The sequence below is a fragment of the Zonotrichia albicollis genome, chromosome 20 (assembly GCF_047830755.1).
Source record: "Zonotrichia albicollis isolate bZonAlb1 chromosome 20, bZonAlb1.hap1, whole genome shotgun sequence".
Classification (NCBI taxonomy): domain Eukaryota; kingdom Metazoa; phylum Chordata; class Aves; order Passeriformes; family Passerellidae; genus Zonotrichia; species Zonotrichia albicollis.
Genome location: NC_133838.1, coordinates 3,333,103 through 3,348,222, shown reverse-complemented (window position 1 = coordinate 3,348,222; position 15,120 = coordinate 3,333,103). Strand labels below are relative to the sequence as shown.

General features: G+C 48.4%; 2 protein-coding genes across 2 annotated transcripts in view; both read right to left on the bottom strand.

The window, feature by feature from the left end:
• The window catches only part of LOC141731339 (uncharacterized), a 796,170-nt gene that overhangs the window by 195,641 nt on the left and 585,409 nt on the right, over positions 1-15,120 (bottom strand). The window lies entirely within an intron of this gene.
• Positions 537-8,206, bottom strand: LOC141731309 (uncharacterized). Its single transcript, XM_074555721.1, has 2 exons — positions 7,635-8,206; positions 537-7,080 (listed from the first exon to the last, which is right to left on the bottom strand). Exons 1-2 carry the CDS (start codon positions 8,019-8,021, stop codon positions 6,538-6,540), a joined length of 930 nt encoding a protein of 309 aa, XP_074411822.1. The 5' UTR covers positions 8,022-8,206; the 3' UTR covers positions 537-6,537.

Genomic DNA, 15,120 nt, shown 5'->3' with positions numbered 1-15,120 from the left:
ACTCTGTTCAGTGTCCAGGCACACGTCCTGAGCATTAATAGTGTTGCTCTCACAAATGAATCCCATCTGTTCTCTAGTAATGCAGGACTCTACATTTACTGTCTGCCACTTTTCATTCACCTTTCGTGCCCACACTCTATGTTCTGAAGGATAGAGTATTGTTTTTTCATGGTTTAACCCTAGGGCAATGATGGGATGGATAACAAAAACTGTGGCATTACGTATGGTAAGCACAAAGGCAGTTGCTACATTATAAACGGGATCATAGGTGAAATTCACCATAGTCCACCAAGACTGGAACTTCCTTTCAAAATCGATAGCATTATCCCACACAATCTTTCGAATTTCAGCTGGAAAATTACCTTCATTCCCTTCCCGTATGATCAGAGCTGCTGTTGCCTGCACCCATAACTGTGCTTGTATACAACTGAGAGCTAAAGACACATTGTCTTGGACTGCACCAAGTGCTTCTGTTATTAACCTGTGGTCTTGGTCCCCGGTCGTTTCCCATTTTGACAGTACTTTTGAAATCTGCCACTGGCTAGTTCCTAATGCCAACAGAGATGATTGTAAGGGTTGCCTCAATTTTGTTAGGCTGCCTGCTGCAGTGATCAGTTTATTCATCAGTATCTCTGAATCAATTCCATTCAAAACTCCTAATCCTGTCCCTAATAGGCCAGTTAGATCCCTTCTCATTCTGCTCCTGAGGTATGTCTGTTTTTGCAGCCATGTTGTCCAGCCCTCAAAGGAAGTTTTCAGGAAGGAGGAGCAGACTGGTTGGATTTTTGAGATGTTAATTTGCATTATCAGCTCCACACGTTTGAGAGACCATTCTGGATTGAACAATAGTTGTTGTTCACCCACATTCTTTACTACGTAGGGGCCAACTCCATACAACTCGGGTTCAAGTTTGGGTTGGGTCTGAACTATTTGGGTCTTGGTGTGGGCTGTGTAGGGTCCTGCTGTGGTGAAAGGTGTAGTGTCTATTTTGAATTTAAATGAAAGCCCAATATCTTCCTGTGCCCAAAGGCAAGTTATTTCCACAGGCTGTATTAAGGTGAAATTACACCAGCAGTCTGATTCATTTAGGCTATCACAGATTTCCTGGCGTTCATATTCATCAGGAGAAATTGAGACACTAATTTCATTTGGTTTCTTATGGGCTGTCCCATTTATCATCCGGCACCCTACCTTGATTTCTTCTCCTCTAATCCCTTGAAGTGTCCATAGTTTCTGTTCCTGCCATTCCTGCCCCTCATATACCTGATCTCCATGAATTACCACAATGGACAGGTTTAAATTCTCAGAAAGTTCTCCCATGGATCCAGTATACTGATTAAACGCCCGGGACCAAGGCCATTTAACATTGCTCTGAATAAAGGTACTCTCAAGTTCTAAAACTTCAGTCATGATTATACACAAAATGATCCTACAAACTAAAACGTGAGCTACTCCCCACCGCAATTTACTCATTTTGCCCAAGTAAGTTTTAGTCTCAGTTCATTGTCTCCTGGAGTCACTCCTCAAGGGGTCTCTGGGCCTTCTTCACCCGGGAGTGATGAATCCAGGCGTTCTGCTCCTTGATTTTGATTGCAGTGAAGGTGGTGAGAAGCACTTGGAACGGTCCCTCCCACTGCGGTTCCAAAGTTTTTTCTGTAAGAGACTTAACATATACATAATCTCCAGGCTGTATGTTATGTACTGGCCCATCTAACTCCCGGCTCCGAGTTCCTGCCACATGTTTTTCAATTTCTCTGAGCTGTTTGTTTAAGGCCACCATGTAGGTGGCTAATGTCACCTCTCCAATGTGGGTGGACATTCCCTTTTGTATTCCATATGGTCTCCCATAGAGTATTTCAAAAGGGCTTAACTTTTCTTTAGCTCGAGGTTTAGTTCGAATTCGCAATAGTGCTAGTGGAAGAGCTTGGGGCCAGGGCAGATTTGCTTCCTGCCCCAGTCTTATGATTTGCTGTTTAATCAAATGATTCATTTTCTCCACCTGACCACTTGATTGGGGGTGGTATGGGGTGTGGAGCTCCCAGTCTATGCCCAGATGGCTACTAATTTGTTGCACTATTTTGGAAATGAAATGTGATCCTCTATCTGAGGACATTGTGGCTGGAACTCCAAAGCGCGGTATTATCTCTTGTAATAACACCCTGGTCACCTCTCTAGCTTTGACAGTTCTGGTGGGGAACGCTTCTGGCCACCCTGAAAATGTATCTGTCAATACCAACAAATATCGATACCCCCCTTTCCTTGGGAGTTCTGAAAAGTCAATTTGCCACTGTTGTCCAGGCCCATGGCCCCTCCCAATCTGACCAAGTTTCGGCCTGGGGATATTTTTGGGATTAGTCTGGAGGCAAAGATCACACTGTCGAGTTACCTGAGTAATAGTGGCATATAAATTTCTAGCAACAATCCTCTCAATCAGGTATGTGTATAGGGCATTTATTCCCCAGTGTGTTTTCTGGTGTTCTTCCCTTACTAATGACCACAACAAATGGGAAGGGATTACCAGTTTCTTTTCAATGGTAGCCCACCCTTCTTGGCTATATGTCCCTTTTTGATCTTCAATTAATTTCCTATCTCTCTTGCTATATTCTGGCTTACCTTCAAGGGAGATTTGTCCGTCTGGGATAAGGACTCCTTCAGTAGCTACCTCCCCTTTTGCTGCTTCTTTTGCCTCTCTATCCGCCAGCTCATTTCCTTCTTCCAATTCTGAGCTCACTTTTTGGTGTGCCTTAATGTGCATAATTGCTACCTTTTCAGGCAGTTGAACTGCTTCCAGCAGCTGGATTATTTCTTGTGCATGTTTGATGTTCTTTCCCTGTGAGGTCAGCAGCCCCCTCTCCTTCCAGATGGCCCCATGTGCATGTACAACTCCGAATGCATACCTCGAGTCTGTGTAGATGTTTATTCTCCTCCCTTTTGCCCTTTCCAAGGCACGGGTCAGGGCAATTATCTCGGCCTTCTGCGCGGAGGTGCCTGTTGGTAAGGGTCCAGACTCGATTACCTCTCTATAGGTGGTCACTGCATATCCAGCATATCGCTTCCCATCAGCAACGTAGCTGCTCCCATCAGTGAACCAGGTCTCTGCGTCGTCCAGGGGGGTATCCTTTAAGTCCGGGCGGCTGGAGTAGGTAGCTTCAATGGTCTCCAGGCAATCGTGGTGTACTGCCTCTCCTTGGTTTCCACTGAGAAAAGAAGCTGGGTTGACAATGTTAGTCACCACGATCTCTACATCATCTTGCTCCACCATAATGGCCTGGTATTTCAGAAACCTCTGCGGTGAAAGCCAGTGGCCACCCTTTACTTCCAGTACTGCGGACACTGTATGGGACACTAGCACAGTCATTTTTTGTCCCAGGGTAAACTTGCGTGCCTCTTGGATGTTCAGCACAACTGCTGCTACAGCTCTGAGGCAACCTGGCCATCCTTTGGCTGTTGCATCTAGTTGCTTAGAGAGGTAAGCGACTGCCCTTCGGTATGGACCCAAGTCTTGAGCCAGTATTCCCAGGGCAATTCCCTGCTTCTCATGGGAAAATAGGAAAAATGGTTTACTCACATCTGGAAGTCCCAAAGCTGGAGCTGACATGAGGGCATCCTTTAGCTGGTGAAAGGCCCGTGTTGCTTCTTTCGTCCACTGGAGATCTCTGTTTCCATTGGCAATAAGAGCATAGAGGGGTCTGACGAGTAGTCCATAATTATAGACCCACAGCCGGCACCACCCTGCCATGCCTAGGAACGTTCGGAGTTCCTTTATGGTCTGGGGTTTTGGGGTTTGGCATATGGCTTCCTTGCGAGCCTGCCCTAAAGTCCGTTGCCCAGCACTCACCTCGTACCTCAGGTAGACTACTTTCTGTTTCACTATCTGTGCCTTTTTCTTGGATACTCTGTATCCTTGGAGTCCTAGGAAATTCAAAAGGCTTACCGTCCAGGCCACACATGCTTCCCTTGTCTGAGTGGCCAGTAGAAGGTCATCAACATACTGCAAAAGCCTCCCTTCTTTCTGTGGGGCTTCCCAGGATTCCAGATCCTTTGCAAGTTGTTCCCCGAACAGGGTGGGGGAATTTTTCCAACCTTGTGGTAGTCTGGTCCATGTGAGCTGGGTTTTGCGCCCACTTTTAGGGCTTTCCCATTCAAATGCAAAGAATTTTTGGCTGGCTTCATGGATGGGGAGGCAAAAGAAGGCATCCTTTAAATCTAGAACAGTGAACCAGGTTAGCTCAGGTGTTAAGCAAGTTAATAAAGTGTATGGATTGGCTACAACCGGATACAGATCTTCTGTTATTTTATTGATAGCCCTTAAATCCTGTACTATCCGGTATGTCCCATCAGATTTTCGAACAGGCAGGATGGGAGTATTAAAATCAGATTGGCATTCCTTCAGCAATCCTAGTTGCAGAAAATTTTCGATTATTGAGCTGATTCCCTCCCTGTCCTCTTTCCTTAGGGGGTACTGCTTGATTCTCACTGGCTGCGCTCCTTCCTTGAGTTTGATTACTATGGGAGAGGCATTTTTTGCCCTTCCTGGCACATCAGAGGCCCACACCCCGGGAAATACCTGACTTAATATTTCCTCATCAATTTCTTCCTTAATGCCAGTAGCAGTCAGAGTTAAACTTAGTGCCTCTATGTACTTTTGATCATTCACCTCCAGAGTAATTTCCCCATTCTTGAATATGATGGTGGCTTGTAATTGTTCCAATAAATCTCTCCCCAAGAGTGCTCTTGGTGAATTAGGCATGTATAAGAACTTATGAATACCCCATTGTTTTCCCAATTTGTACTTCAAAGGTTTGCAAAAATATGCCCTTTCAGACTGGCCAGTTGCCCCCTGTACTACAACATAATCATTTTCCACAGGCACTAAGGCTTTATTTAGGACTGAATATGTAGCTCCTGTGTCAACTAAAAATTCTACCCTTTTCCCTTCTTCCCCCAGCCTCATTGTTATAACCAGTGGATCCGCTGGGGCAGGATCCCCCGGTCCTCCTCAGTTGTTTTGTACGTGTGCAGCCATCTGTTGGTCACTCCTTCTTCGTTCTGGGCATTGGTCTTTCCAGTGACCAATTCTTTTGCAGATTGCACACTGGTCCCTGCCCAACCGAGGTGGTCCTTGTCTCGGTGGGCCCTGGTTGTGTTTCCTCTGCCTTTCCTCCTGTACCACCGCCACCAACCTTTTCATTCCCCGTTTATATCCTTCCTCCCGGTTACTAAATACTCTCCAGGCCTCTTCTAACAAGGCTTCAAGATTTCTCGCGTCTGCTCCCCGAATCTTCTGAAGTTTACGTCTGATATCTCCAGCAGACTGCCCCAAAAATGAATTAACTAGTTGGTTTATCCCTATCTCAGACTCCGGATCTAATGATGTATGACGACGCATGGTATCCCTTAAACGCTCTAGAAATTCAGATGGAGTCTCAGAAGGTCCCTGCTTAAGTGAATATAAGGCAGACCAGTTTATGGTTTTTGGAATAGCTCTTTCCACCCCTGTTACTATCCACTCTTGATACTCTGTTAATTTCTTTACCTCTGCCGACACATTAGGGTCCCATTCTGGGTCTTGGAGGGGGAAATGTTGTTTTACATCCAGCTGGGTGGCTTTACAGTAATCCTCCGCCAAATTCCCAGCTGTCTTTAAGATCAGCTGCTTCTCTGTCTCAGTGAAAGCATCCAGTAGTAGCTGGATGTCAGCCCAGTCTGGGTTGTGCTGTTTGATAACATACCTTAGGCGTTTGGCAGTGAGTATCGGGTCAACACGGTAATTCCTCGCAACCCTTTCCCATGCTTCTAAATCAAGGGTGGTAAATGGCACTTTAATCATTAATCTACCCCCTTCTGGCCCCACTGCCTGTCGCAGAGGGGCCTGTAGCACTACTTGCCTCCTAGTCCTAGATGCAATTGGACTCCCACGGATGGGGTGGGATCTAGTAGATGTGCCTTCCCCACCTGAGTCCTCCTCCTCCCTTTTGGGGAGGCTTCCTTCCTCCTCATCCTCAGCATCAGCCTCGACTTCCCTAACCATCCCCCTTCGGGGAGGAGCTGGAGGATGTTTCACCCACTCAAATGTGTCCCGTTCTTGCTCCTCAGAACAATAGACCTTATCTGATCTCATACACCGTTGTCCTATACTGCATGCTGAACAGCAGCGTTTGATTTGCCCTCTCTTTGCCTTGTTATCCCTTTCAAGGGCCAAGACCAGTGGGTCTGAGGGTGCCTTAATCCCACAGTCCCTCTGCCACTCTTGGTGGTTTCTTAAAACAAAAAACATATCAGCATACGAGACCTCATTCCATTTACCCTCCCGTCTTAGAAACAACATCAACTGCAGTAAAGTATTATAGTCCAGGGTTCCAGTGGGTGGCCACCTTGCCCCGTCCTCTAGCCTATATAAGGGCCACCAGCGTGTGCAATACTGGATTAGATCCTTTTTATTCTCAGAGCCCCCCCGGCTAGTGATTTCCTTCCAGTGGGCCAAGATGCACCCTAAGGGGCTGGCCTGCGGAACTTCCTTACTCTGGTTAGTTCCCATTATCTCCTTCTTGCTCTGTCCCGCTTCCACCCAAACCTCTTTTCACAGGACTTCACAGTAGCTTCCCAGTCCTCCTCCCACACACCCCAAGTGGCAGGTACCAGATGTGATTTCCCACACACAAGTTTTAAGATCTTAGGCTCTGAATCAGCTTGATCAGGAACCTCTCGTTTACACCTGGGGCACGTGCCCCGTCGCCTGCTAGAACAACAATACCAGCGTTTCCCACAAACTACGCACTGTAATAATACCCACGCAGCGTGCCAGCCTCTTGATGCGCCAAAGGTTACTCGAAATTTCCCGCAAAAGCAAGCTATTCCATTTATTACAGGGAGCTCTAAATTTTCTACGGCAGGCTGTTCCCAGTCCAGACTTACAAGAATGCCAGCTGAAGTCCGGTAGAGTCCCTCTAAGTGAACTCGTTCGTCTCCTCTATTTATCCAAAAATTCACCGGATTCACGAACTCCCAAGGGTCGAGTCCAAACCACTGAGGCAGAGGAACCCCTCGGGTTCGTCTAGCCACGGTGAAAGCACGCACAACCTACACCACAATTTACCACTTTTACTCAAAAAAACGCCCTCGCGCACGCTTTTCACAGTTCTCTCTGTTTTCTCCGTCGGGTGCTCCCCGCCCCCGCACAGCCTGCTTCGGCCGGTGTTTACTCAACCTCTCAAGCGGCGGGCAGAACTTTCGCCCCCCCGCACAGCCTGCTCTCTATATATCATACACTTTATACACTTACACAACTTACAAATACAGCGCGCTGATCACACAATGCAACACACAGCAACACAGTGTCCGGACACCACTCACACACGCACAAACAGAAGAAACATACGCGAATTCAGCTCTGCCCCATCAGAATCTGAATTCTAATACACGCATACACGGGTTCACCCGGCTTACACCCGGAGCCGCTGGCAGTCCTGCTCTATCAGGACGACGATGGGACGAACCCCGTCTCTAATACGGCCGCTCTATCGGCCGCTCTATCGGCCGCTCTATCGGCTGATCCCCAGACGTCTCTGGGTCGTTAATTCCCTTGTTCTTTCCTTGTTCTTCCCTCCCCCCCCCCAGGGGCCCCTAGTACATACCGTGTCCTTCTCCGCGGCCAGCAGGTTCTTGTCTGTCCCGGCAGGAGGCAAGTCGAGGCGAGCGGAACTTCCTCCAGGAAAATCCTGGGGTGCGCCTAGGAGTCCGTCGGTCCCCCCCCGCCCCTGCGGGGACAGAGATGGAGACGGAAAATATCTCCTGAATCTCCTGCCTGGCTCGCCAGAATGATTTGCGGAGAAAGGAAGAAACCTCACAACTTGTAAAAGTTGTAAAGCCCGGTATGCCTTTATTACGACGCGCGTCGGACGCAAGCCTCCCAAAAGGCGTGCGCACCCCTGGAGACTCCGAGTCCCCTTTTTATCCCCCCTTCCAAATGCATATGCATACAGTTTCAAATTAAGTTCATACATATTCATTCCACGCGACATTTAGCACTAATTCTTCTTTATCGAAGGAATTCCTAGGTCGGGGGCAGATTGACCTCGCGGTTTTCTGTTTTTCTTTCTCTGTCTCCTTGCTGTCTCTGGAATGCGGCCTCTCCTTCAGCTTTAGCTCCACAGACCCTTCACCTCTCCTAGACACTTTACCTAGTTCAGGATGGATTACTCTGTCTCAGAGACAACCATTCCAACACCTGTATCTCCCCCGTTTTCTCCTGTTGTTGAGAGAGAGCACCAAGCAGGTGGCAAGGGCTATTCCAGATAGTAAGGTCAATAGGGTGGTCGAGTTGTCGACGAGACACGTACCCCTGTTGTACACAGTCACTGATTTGTTGCAAGGCAAGACGATGCTCCTGTGTCAGGCATACAGGAGTAGTAGGGTCAACACCCTTTAATAAAGGCCGCAGGGTTTCTAACAAATGATTCGGTATTCCCACAATAGGCTTTAGCCACTGTAAGTCCCCCAGTAATTTCTGTGCATCATGTAGAGTCTTAATGTCCAGTTGTAACTCCAATTTTTGAGGTATCACTTTTTGATCCATCAAAGTCCATCCCAAATATTTCCAGGGCTTTGTAGTTTGAATTTTCTCTGAAGCAATATCAAGTGAATATGAAGCAAGGGTATTTCTAATAATGTCAATCTGCAAAGAGGAAAATGGTTGTTGCTGTGCAAACAAGATATCATCCATATAATGGTATATTATAGTTGCTGGCCACCTGCGACGTAGTGGCTGTAATGCTGCATCAACATAAAGCTGACATAAAGTCGGGGAATTCCGCATGCCCTGTGGCAAACAAATCCATTCAAATCTTTTATCTGGTTCTCCACGATTTATTGCTGGTAAAGTAAAGGCAAATCTTTTTGCATCATTAGGATGCAGGGCAATGGTGAAGAAACAGTCCCTTAAGTCGATGATTAAGAGTGGCCAATGTTCTGGAATCATAGCTGGATTAGGAAGACCAGGCTGTAAGGCCCCCATAGGTTCCATTTGATCATTTACAGCCCGCAAATCATGTATTAAACGATATTTCCCTGATTTCTTTTTGATCACAAAAATAGGTGTATTCCAGGGGCTCGTGGAAAGTCGTAAATGTCCCTTTGAATATTGTTCCTCCACTAATTCATGAGCATGCATAAGGTTTTCCCCTTTTAGAGGCCATTGCTTAACCATCACCGGTGTATCTGTTTTCCAGGTGAGTGGAATGGGGAAAGTCCAAGCAATGGCAATTACCCCAAAGGGTGCTGATTAGTTAACACCACTCCCAGTTGTGTTAAAATGTCCCTTCCAATTAGGCAGGAGACTGTAGGAGGCAGTTGCACAATTGAAAACACAGCAGATATTTGTTGATCCTCAATGGACACAGACAAAGAGGGCGACCTGCTTGCCAATGTAAATCCTCCTACTCCGGTGAGCATGTTTGCTGATGGGAATAGAGGCCAATGCTGTGGCCATGCCTCTGGAGAAATAATGCTGGTATCTGCTCCTGTATCCAATAATCCATAAAGGGTTATGCTTTCATGCCCATAAGTAACTGTGACCTTTTGCTTTGGTCTGTTTTGTAAATCCACAGTTAAAAGTGTAACACCAGTGGAGCCAAAACCCTTTTCATCCCGTGCTTGTTCAGTAAATGGTTGTATCCCAGAGGTCATTTGTGATAGTGGTATCAATTGTGCAATACGTTGTCCTTTTGTAATTTTAATTGGAGGATAGAGGGTGTAAGCCATGATTTGTATTTCCCCTGTAAAGTCTGCATCAATAACTCCAGGCAAAACAAATAATCCCAACATAGTTGTAGAAGAGCGTCCTAATAATAATGCTCCACATGTTTGTCCATTTAATATAAGAGGACCCTTTACTCCAGTTGGTATTTGCTCCCTGTTGTTGCGGGTTGCAGACAAGAGGTGGCTGCGATGTCGCGGCAGCTGGTGCTGGTGTCTCTGATGTCACGGCAGCTACTTGTGTCTGGGCGCGGCCCCCGTGAAAACGCGCTCTGCTGACAGTTTCCCGACCGCCGTCTACAAGCTGTGGTGTTGTGGGAGCTGGATCGGCAGTGAGCCACTTCGGAGAGGAGCAAGAGCAGCTAACACCTGATTCTGAGCAGCTAACACCTGATTCTGATTAGACTCTGCCTGCTTTTGTAACCCCAATCCTAACTCCTTTATAGCATCTACTAGAAATGCCTGCGAAGCAGTTGGCATTAATGCCATTCGCTCTAATGCTTCCTCAATGGTCCAATTTGCTCCCAAAGTAGATAATACTCTTTGGGTTGCTGGATTACTATTTTGAAGGGCACACTGCTTCAATATCGCCCCCTTAAGAAAGTCTGCCACACCGGCCCGGTCTATAGCAGCAGCCGCCCTATCGATAAAATTTCCAAATGATTCTTCTCTACCTTGCTTAATACCCATATAAATTGGTAATCCCCCTGGCTCTTTAACCATATCTATCGCTGTACGCACCAATCTCATAGCCTCTCTAAGCTTATCTGGTCCCAATATCATCTGTGCCTCTGTACGCAGAAATGCTCCTAATCCCATAAGTTCATCCACTGTCACTCCATGCAATGGATCTCCTGGAGCCCGTTGTACAGCAACTGACTCATTTACTAATGCTTGCCAATGTGCATTAAACAATAATTGTTGATGCTGAGTAAATATTAAACGCACTATCCCTTTTAAATCATTTAGGCATAAAATCTGAGTGTTAAAGATATAATCTAACATTTGCTTAACAGGTTCACTTTTTACACCAAACTGACTAACTGTAGAACGTAGCTGAGCTAACAACTTCCAATCTAAGGCAGAATATGCTGCCACATTATGCATTAAATTCCCCTGTGCATCATATTGTGGTGTATAAGTAACCGGACATGCAAGACTAGAGGCAATTTCTACGGCTTCACCATCTCCTATTTGCATCGCCTCTTTTGCCAAAGCAGACCAAGCTTCCCTCCTTTGTTTAGCCATTTCCCCCCATAGATCACGGTGTGCCCCTGGGATGGGAGCTGGCTCTTTGGAGGTGCTATGCTGCTGGCATTTTAGTGCAGGCGCCGAATTTTCGCATTGGGAAGGCAGTAAAGCAGAGGCTGGCTCGCGCGGGGGAAGCGACCCCCCCGCAGCTGCAACCGGAGTTTGCTCAGGCAAAGCCGGCGCGCGCGGGGGAAGGAGCCCCCCTCCCGCCGAAGCTGAAACCGGAGCACGCTCGAGCAGAGCCGGCTCGCACGGGGGAAGGGGCCCCCCCGCTGGAGCTGTAACTGGAGCCGGCCTGCCCGGGGGTAGCGGCGGAGGCAGAGCCGGCGGCGGAGGCAGAGCTGGCTTGCCCCCCCCACCATCCGACCCGCCTGAAGCCGGCAGTGGAGGCAAAGCTGGCTTGCTTTTACCTCTCCCACCCGGCTCGCCTTCCCCCTCAGACAAGGGAGGCGCAGACGGTTCCGCACTTTCTAAAGGCATGTCCTCAACACCACTATGCTGGGGATTTTTAGGCATAAGTATCTTAGTTACAGAAGGTGCTAAAGGGTCATCCTCACGACCATATCCTATATTCCTCTTATGAGCTTCTGTAGCCCTTTCTGCTGCCTTTCTCTCAGAGACCTGCTGAAGCAATGCATTATACACCACCCGCCATAATTTCCCAAACTTTTTAGCTGATTTATCCCCATCTAACACAGAGTCCATTAACACCTCTCCAAAATTTTTCCACTCTGAAAGCTCATGTACTGTATGTGGGTTAGTAAACATACCTATAGAATGACCATAAGCTAACAACCCCGGTAATTCCTTTTTTAAATCTATCTCTTTTACCCCTCGCTTTTCTAAATATGAGGAGAATAAATCATATGCCGCTTGCCTATCCATACCTATTCAGTGCGCACTGTTTAGCAGCTTCCAGACTTCGGCGGCACGTAGAGACTTGAGCGATCCTCAAGGGTGCTTTTTATAAATAATCCGGCACCGTCCCGCTGCAAGGACTCTCACCCAACTTCCGGACCGTGGCGAGTTCCCTTTTTTCTTTGTAATCCGAGAAAAAAGGACAGGGGTTTAACGTTGCCGCATCGTTGCCCGCAGCGTTGCCCGCATTCTCCACCATTTGTCGACGGAAGGAGACCAGGACATCAGGTTGATCATCACAGGCCCAATTTTATTGATCAGCACAGCGGGTTAAATACAGTTCGTAATTAACTTCATGCATATTGCAAAAGTTGAGCTCAGGATTGGTTAGTTACATATCAGCAGTTACACCTACTTTTACATTCCTATGGTCCTACTTTTGATACTTTCTACATATTCTTAGGAGATATTCAGGACTAATCTCTACTCCCTTTCTTCATGTTGCAGCAAGGCCACTGATTGCAAGCTGCTGACATCTCCTTTCAGCTTGCTGACTGCTGATTTCTCAGCTTGACCAGTGGCAATATGTCAGCATGGCCTTTCTCAGCTAACCAACTATTAATAAAGCTCTCCACATTAAAGCTCTCCACATCTTGGCACTCAAAGAGATGAGAGGGTTCAATCTATCACCTCAATACCCCTCAATGCCACTGAAAACTACTCAGTCCCAGCCAAAAATTCCTCGATTCCACAGCCCCTCAGGGTGGAATGGGGTTGGAAGAGGATTGGGTGAAGTGTGCTGCAAATCAGGAGGGGTGAGATGGTCATTGGGTGGGGTGGGATGGGTGGGATGGGGTTTGGGTGGTGTGAAATGGGGGAAATACGGCTTGGGAAGTGGGTCTTGATGTCCAGCAGGGGTGGGATGGGTTGGAACTGGGGAGCCGGGGTGTGAAACGAGACAGCTAAAGTTTGGGGATGATGAAGGGAGGGGGAACCCGTTACCGAATGTGTTTTTGGATATGAAAACAATGACACCTCCCACGGCCCCAGAGCTCAGAGCAGCTGAGATGGTGCCGGACGCAAGGCCAACTGTGGATCTTTCTCTCCCTCTCAATCTTCTCCTGATTTCCTCTTCTCAAAATCCACACCTTCTCTGGGCAAACTGTTCCAGGAGGGTCTTTTTTCTGAATCCCTACCTAAACCTACTCTCTTTCCATTTGGATCCAGTCTCCCTGGTCCCTGGTCCTGTCCTTGCCTGCCCTCGTACAAAGTCCCTGCCCAGCTTTCTTGTAGGTTGCCCTCAGGTACTGGAAGGCCACAGCTCGATGAAGTCTGAGTCTCTTTGCCAGGCTGAAGAAGCCGAGCTGTGCCAGCCTTTCCTTGCAGGAGAGGAGCTGCAGCCCTGGTACCATCTGGGTGTCCCTGCTGGGCCCCCGCTGCAGCATGGCCACGTCCTCGCCGTCCGTGCCGGGGAGCCCGGCAGAGCCGGCGGCAGCGCTGCAGGTGCAGGGTCAGCGGCAGGGAGGAGACACGGCCCTGGCGGCGGCTCCGGGAGCAGCGATTGGCGCTGGGCCGCCCGCACTGCAGAGAGCCGAGGCCCCTGTGCCTGCCCTTGTGCCCAGGGCGCCTTTCCCCGCCGCTCGCCCGCCCGCTTGGGGGAAACGCCCCCTCTGCCTCCCCTCGGGGCCGCCCCTCGCCGCTGCCCCGGGGGCTCCCCAGCGCCAGCTGGAGGGGCCCAGGCCTCGGCCTCACCCTGCTCAGCCCAAGGCCTGGAAAAGCAGATTCAAACACCCACCCAAAAAGTGCCCCAGGATTCCAATCTTTTCTCTACAGCACTGCTTTGCTATCAGAGTCTGCATGGGATTATAAAATCACCAGGAGAAAAGAGCATGAACAAGTTCTGCTTTGGCAGTACCTCAAGGCTTTGAGGGAGAGGGTGTGGTGCTTACTCACTCAATGGGTTGCACAGAAAGTGTTGAAATGGTAAAAATAGTACAAACCCCTTAGAACTTGGAAGGAAAACCTGAAGCACTGGCAGCTAGCACATCAGAAACACCTGACTTTTGCTCCTCTCTTGCACCTGAGAGCTTCCTGGGCAGGGGCAATTCTTCCAATGGCCATGGCTAGAAAGGGCAGCGAGCAGATGGATTTAGCTTCTCCTGCCAGCCGTGAAATGTCAGTTGTCATTTGTGTGCACTGAGGATTCCGTTTCAGACTCTGAACTGGCGCAGCTGCTCCTCGGGCGCTGCTCTCATGCAGGCGCGGTGGTGCTGCTGCAGCTGTCCCGCACACAGGGAGGGCTCTGGAGCCTCCCCGGGGCCACCAAGGAGTACAGGAGGGAACGTACCCGGAATCTGGTGCAGCACCGTGGGGTTGGGGGGATCCTTCGGTCTCTTTGATGGGAGAGGGAGCAGGGCAGATGGAATGAAGATGAGACAGGGATCAGACAGCCCCACACCAGGCAGCATTTTCTCCTCTGAGAGCTCCTCTGAGCTTAGCGAGCTGGTGAAACCTGTGGAGCAAATGAGACCCAGGAGTGAGGGAAAGGCTGGCTGGGAAGGAGTCAGATAAAGCCTGTGTGGGCATTTCTCTTTCCAAGGGGCTCCTGGGAGACAAAGGAGACAAGAAGGATGTCCCATCCCATGACATTTCCTGGGATATGCTTTGGTGGTGGCCTTGGCAGTGTTAGTGGTCTTAGGTTATTGGGAGGACTCTATGATCTTAAAGGTCTTTTCCAATGGAAACAGTTCTGCAATTCTAAACCTCCATTCCTGCTTTTGAAGCATGCAGTCCCAAATAGACCCACATTTGTGTTTTTAAGGAATTTAGCATCTACCATTCCGTCATAGAAATCAGGCTTTTAATGCTCTCAGAACACTTGAATTCCTTGATCTTAAGCTGTGTATTTGAACTGAGGTGCTTTTATTCAGAAAGGTTTGACCATGGGATAAATGCAGGCAATTCAGCCACAATGGCACTTGCTTCATCTGCTTTTCTTTTTCCTTTCCCCATGGGTGGCTGATTTGGGACTATTTGTCTTGTACTTTGAGTTCTGGCTCAGACTTGCTCATGCATGTTCTGTAAAATCCTATCTACTCCTTTGTAGTGAAAAATGCTTGCAGACTGGTGGGAATTGCTAGAGACAAGGCTTACAAACCAGGGCCCAGTATGATTAGCCCAGTATCCCTGCTTAAATCCCTGCTCGTATTAAAAAGGAATGAGCTATTCTAACTCACTTGTCCCCTCCCTCACCCCATT

Bases quoted from the DNA above. Each gene is read 5' to 3' on its own strand.
- LOC141731309 (XM_074555721.1), bottom strand. From the start codon at position 8,021: ATGTCGCGTGGAATGAATATGTATGAACTTAATTTGAAACTGTATGCA. The intron at 7,081-7,634 runs GTATGTACTAGG...ATTGTGGTGTAG, and splicing joins TGGCCGCGGAGAAGGACACG to GTTGTGCGTGCTTTCACCGT.